This window comes from Chiloscyllium plagiosum, chromosome 7 (genome assembly GCF_004010195.1).
Source record: "Chiloscyllium plagiosum isolate BGI_BamShark_2017 chromosome 7, ASM401019v2, whole genome shotgun sequence".
Taxonomy (NCBI): domain Eukaryota; kingdom Metazoa; phylum Chordata; class Chondrichthyes; order Orectolobiformes; family Hemiscylliidae; genus Chiloscyllium; species Chiloscyllium plagiosum.
This window is the reverse complement of record NC_057716.1, coordinates 67,384,394-67,390,393: the sequence shown is the minus strand read 5'-3', so window position 1 is coordinate 67,390,393 and position 6,000 is coordinate 67,384,394. Positions and strand designations below refer to the sequence as shown.

General features: G+C 39.6%; 1 protein-coding gene across 1 annotated transcript in view; it reads left to right on the top strand.

Annotated features, from left to right (window-relative positions):
* LOC122551676 (extended synaptotagmin-3-like) overlaps window positions 1–6,000 on the top strand; it is a 141,892-nt gene that overhangs the window by 111,127 nt on the left and 24,765 nt on the right. Inside the window, exons 9-11 of the mRNA XM_043693985.1 lie at window positions 3,220–3,396; window positions 3,577–3,659; window positions 4,322–4,370. Of these exons, the coding sequence (XP_043549920.1) occupies window positions 3,220–3,396; window positions 3,577–3,659; window positions 4,322–4,370 (309 nt within the window). The remainder of the gene's footprint in view (window positions 1–3,219; window positions 3,397–3,576; window positions 3,660–4,321; window positions 4,371–6,000) is intronic.

The window sequence follows — 6,000 nt, the reverse complement described above, 5'->3', positions numbered from 1 at the left end:
CTATTCTCTCCCTAGTTACCCTTTTGTCCTTAATATATTTGTAAAAACCCTTTGGATTCTCCTCAATTCTATTTGCCAAAGCTATCACATGTCACCGTTTTGCCCTCCTGATTTCCCTCTTAAGTATACTCCTACTTTCTTTATACTCTTCACTCGATCTATCCTGTCTATATCGGACATGTGCTTTCTTCTTTTTCTTAACCAAACCCTCAATTTCTTTAGTCATCCAGCATTCCCTATACCTACCAGCCTTTACTTTTCACCCTGACAGGAATATACTTTCTCTGGATTCTTGTTATCTCATTTCTGAAGGCTTCCCATTTTCCAGCCGTCCCTTTACCTGTGAACATCTGCCTCCAATCAGTTTTTGGAAGTTCTTGCCTAATATCGTCAAAATTGGCCTATTCTCCAATTTAGAACTTCAACTTTTAGAGCTGGTCTGTCCTTTTTCATCACTATTTTAAAACGAATAGAATTATGGTCGCTGGCCCCAAAGTGCTCCCCACTGCCCTGCCTTATTTCCCAAGAGTAGGTCAAGTTTTACACCTTCTCTAATAGGTACATCCACATACTGAATCAGGAAGTTGTCTTGTACACACTTAAGAAATTCCTCTCCATCTAAACCTTTAACACTATTGCAGTCCCAGTCTATGTTTGGAAAGTCAAAATCCCCTACCATAACCACCCTATTATTCTTTCAGATAGCTGAGATCTCCTTACAAGTTTGTTTCTCAATTTCCTTCTGACTATTGGGGGGTCTATAATACAATCCCAATAAGATGATCATCCCTTTCATATTGTTCAGTTCCACCCAAATAACTTCCCTGGATATATTTCCAGGAATATCCTCCCTTAGCACAGTTATAATGCTATCCCTTATCAAAAATGCCACTCCCCCTCCTCTCTTGCCTCCCTTTCTATCCTTCCTGTAGCATTTGTATTCTGGAACATTAAGCTGCCAGTCCTGCCCATCCCTGAGCCATGTTTCCGTAATTGCTATGATATCCCAGTTCCATGTTCCTAACCACCCTGAGTTCATCTGCCTTCCCTGTTAGGCCCCTTGCATTGAAATAAATGCAGTTTAATTTATTAGTGCTACTTTGTCCCTGCCTGCCCTGACTGTTTGACTCACTTCTGTTCTCAGCTGTACCTGTCTGATTGATCCTTTCCTCGCTATCTCCCTGGGTCCCACCCTCCCACCTTACTAGTTTAAATCTTCCCAAGCAGTTCTCGCAAATTTCCCTACCAGTGTATTAGTCCCCTTCCAAGTTAGGTATAATCCGTATTTCTTGTACAGGTCACTTCTACTCCAAAAGAGATTCCAATGGTCCAAAAATATGAATCTTTCTCCCATACTCCAGCTCCTCAGCCATGCATTCATCTGCTCTATCCTCCTATTCCTGCCTTCACTAGCTCGTAGCACTGTGAGTAATCCAGATATTACTACCCTTGAGGACCTCCTTTTTAAATTTCTGCCTAACTTTCTGTAATCTCCCTTCAGAATCTCAACCTTTTCCCTTCCTATATCATTCCTATTATCTGTCCTTCTAAATTGTACTGGTTGTGGTTTTAAGTAATGTCAAACATGCCTGGAGGAATTTTGCAGGGTATTACGTAGATGTTAAACAGAGCTGCTGCTGAATGTCAGTGATGGAGTAACTGAATGATTGTGGAAGTGATACTAATAAAATGGCTGCTTTATCCTGGATGGTATCAAACTTTCTGACTTTTTGGAGCTGCATTTATCCAGGCAAGAGAGGAATATTCATCACACTCCCTGACTCATGCTTAATAGTTGGTGGACAAGCTTCAGGAGTCACTGCTGGATTGCTGGCCTCTGACTTGCTCTTGTAACCATTCTATTTATGTTCAATTTCTGGTCAATGCTAATTCTCAGGATGTTCATAGGGGCGGTTCATTGAATATCAAAGGACGATGGTTAGATTCTCCCTTTTATGTAGATAGCTATTGCCTGTCATTTGTGTGGCATGACAATCGCTTGCACTTATCAGTCCGTCTGGCTATTGTCCATGACTTGCTGCATTTGGGAAGGGGCTGCATTTGGGAAGGGACTGCTTCAAAATCTGAGGACTTGTAAATGCTGCTGAACATCATGCAATCATCTGTGGACTTCCCCATTTCTGACCTTGTTGAGGATTGGAATGTCATTGATACAGCTGAAGATGGTTGGGCTTACGACACTACCCTGAACAACCCTTACAAAGACACCATTTAAATGAGATAATGAATCTCCAAAAAATACAGCCATCTTCATTTGAATCAGATATGACTCCAACCAGCAGAGAGATTCCCCCATTCTCATCGACTCTGGTTTTGCTAAGCCATCTTCATGCTATGCTCAGTAAAATGTGCCTTGATGTCAAGGGCTGTCATTCCTGCCTCACCTCTGGAACTCACCTCTTTTGTCCTTGTTTGAACCATTGCTTAGTGAGGGACAGAGCTGAGTGGCCCTAGTGGAACCCAAACTGGGTGTCACTTACATAGTGCTGCTTCATATCACTATTGATGACACCTTCCATCTCTTTCCTGATGATTGAGAGGAGACTGAAGGGGAAGTAATTGGCTGGGTTGAAATTTGTTGTTTTTTGTGTGCAAGATATCACTGCAATTTTCTACATTGTAAGTCACATGCCTGTATTGGGACTATACTGGAACAGCTTGACTAGGGGACCGGCGAGTGCTGGAGCACAAGTCTGCAGTATAATTGCTAGAACGTTGACAGGGCCCCATAGCCGTTGCAGTGTCCAGTGACTCCAACCATTTGTTGATATCCCTGTCTTGCCCAACCTGAACCCAGACTGCTAAATGTGCTTGGCTACCCAAATAATGTGGGCCTCCTCCAGATAGCTTTTAATTGGCTGGTGAAGGACAATGGTCAATCCAAGGTTGGTGAGCTGCCTATTTCTTCCCTCCACTTAAAAGTTCAGAGAGATCAAAGTGTGGTGACAGGGGGCCATACACTGGATCTGAGAACCCCACCCGCACCCAAACATATTTGCTGAGTGGCATAAGTTCTAACCTATGGTGTTTAGGTGCAAGCTGAAGGCCAATGCTCTCAATTTCTGGCAATATCAGGGTCAGGACAAAATCAAAGTTGAGCATGTGTAATACTATGGAGCAATTTTTTGCAGTAGCAAAAAGAAATTTGCATCCAGATAATACTTTCCATAGTGATGTTGGCAATTGCTTATTTTGCAGGGTGTGGTGAGAATTTATCTAAACAAAGCTGCTGATTTGATAAGCAAAGACACATACCTTATGGGCATGGTACAAGGGAAGTCTGATCCATATGCTCTTATTCGAGTCGGCACACAGACATTTCGCAGTAAAACAATTAAAGTAAATTTAAATCCTGAATGGTATGAAATCTATGAGGTAAGATCTTTTAAACTTTAGAACCTTTCCCCTCTGCATCCACCTTCTTCCCCATGTCCCAACTCCAAAAGCTTGGCATTTTTGATCAGTAATTTCTACATTGACACTGAAATAAGAAAATTTTAGTTGCTCTTAAGCAAGAGTAAATGGCTTACAAAGTTTTTGTTGCTTTCATTTTAGGCAGTAGTTCATGAGGCCCCTGGTCAGGATTTGGAGTTGGAACTTTTTGATGAAGACCCAGACAAGGATGACTTCCTTGGCAGGTCAGGTGTAATCTTTTTACAATATTTCAAAATTTGTATTTCAACATTTCCTGAAGATACTGACAGTAAATGATTTTCAAGGTACTGCCAGCCTGCTGGTGCCCTTAAGTGAGAGGTTGGCGGGTGGTATGTGAAGATGGAAGTTTTCTTAAATGCCCTATGAATAGCTCCACAACACAGTTATCAGCGAGACTCCTCAGTGAGAGTCCTGAACAATTCTGCAAGATTATGCAAGGGTCAATTTTTTCCCTGTCTCCTACAAAACCTGAAAATGATTGTCAAATAGGGCATTGACACATCCTGCTTTTACCTGACATCCAATCCCAAAAAAATATACATGTGCAGCACATAGAGTCAAAAAGTAGTGATCAGGAAGGCCCATGGTAGAGTCCATGTTTGTTTGCTTAGCAGATATTTACTCAGTACAAAGTAGGACTCCCTCAACCTGGAACTTTTCTGTGTCTTTATAACTTACTACTACATCAGGCAATGCACTTTTGTAATTACTGATTACTTGGTAATTAACTAACTTAATGCTTTCACTGATCATCACGGGTTATTGCTGGTTTACCAATTCAAAACTGGCATATGTGGTCAATGTAAATTGAAACATGTCTCAAAGTTTGACTTGCTGTAATTTTATTTTATGTTCTGATGTACAGCCTCGTTATAGATCTTGGTGAGGTGATGAAAGACAGAGTTGTGGAAGAAGTAAGTACACCAAGAGCTATCCTCTTAATGGTAGAGATTAGATAGAATGCGATTACAATAGCTATTTAATCCATAGCAGAAGCTAAACCTTCCATCAAATACTGGTGCTTTGATTTGAAAACAACTCAATAAATGCCCATTGTAGATTGCATCTTTGAGTAGATAAGTAGAACAGTCCATGGTTGGGAACAGAGTGAAATTGTGATGTTGTTTTTACATTTGTCTTGGAAATATTCTGATGTTATATCAGAATTCTATTCAACGTATGACTTCAAAGAAAGTTGAAGAAACTTTTTAATTTTACTATAATAAAACAAAGAACTGCAGATGCTGGAGGTCAGAAACAAAAACAAATGTTGGAACTGATACTAAATGCTTTCTCCTATAGTGCTGCCAGACACGTTGAGTTTCTTCAACAATTTCTGTTTTATTTTCAAGTTTTATATCTGAAAAGGATTGTGAATGTTTTAAGTATACCTTTTATTTTGAAAGGTTTACTTGACTTTTTTTGTATAGTCCAAGGTGCTGTGCAGTGCTGTATATTATCCTTGATAATTTTTATACAGAAGTGTTTCTGACATCCATAAGGTACTAAATGCTGCATCTGGTTTTGGTGAGTGGGTAAAATCTTAACAGATGAATGATAATGTGAAAGATGTCAGTTGTCCACTTTGACTGAAAGAATTGAAAAAGAATATTTAAATGAAGAAAATAAAGAGGGATCTAAGTGTTCTTGTACATGATTCACAAGATATTAGCATGCAGGTACAGGTAATGAGGAATTAGGAAGGCAAATGGAATGCTGATCTTAATAGCAACAAGGACAGAATAAAACTAGAGTAGTCTTGCTCTAACTGTACTGGGCAATGATGAGGCACCTAGAATAATGTATATAATTTTGATCTCCTTACTTAAGGCATTGGTAAGGAGAAAGGTTTAGTCCTACACTTGGAGTTTACATGAATGACAGATATTCTTATAAAGCATACAATATTCTAAAGAGTATATAAATGTACAAATCAGGAACAGGCCACTCAACCTCTTGAGCCTGCTCCACCATTCAATAAAATCATAATTGATCTGTTTTTCCCACATACCCATCTACACTGGATTAACTTTTCAATCTATTGCTCATCAAGTATCTATCTTCAGCTCAAAAATATCCAAAGTCTTTGCTCCCTCCACTTTTTGAGAAAGCAAGTTCCAAAGACTTATAACCCGCTGTGAGAAAAATTCCTCTGTCATAAATGGATAATTCATATTTTTAAACCATGTCCCCTTGACCTAGATTCCTCCCCTAGAAAAAACATCCTCTCAAATCCACTGTAATTTTACTGCCCTTAGGATTTATATATTTCAATGGAGTCACCTCTTACTCTTCTAAGCTCCAGCAGTTACAAGATTATCCTGGTCAACCTTTCCTCATAAAACAACCCATTCATTCTAGGTATTAGTCTAGTAAACCTCTGAACTGCATTTGTGTCCTGCTTTTAAATAAGGAGAGCAGTACTGTGCTCCAAATGTTGTCTCACTTGTACCCTGTCGTAACCTCCCTACTCTTGCATTCAATTCAATGTTTTCTCTTGAGTGAACCTATTACTCAGAGACATAGTTTAAGCATGATAAGTCT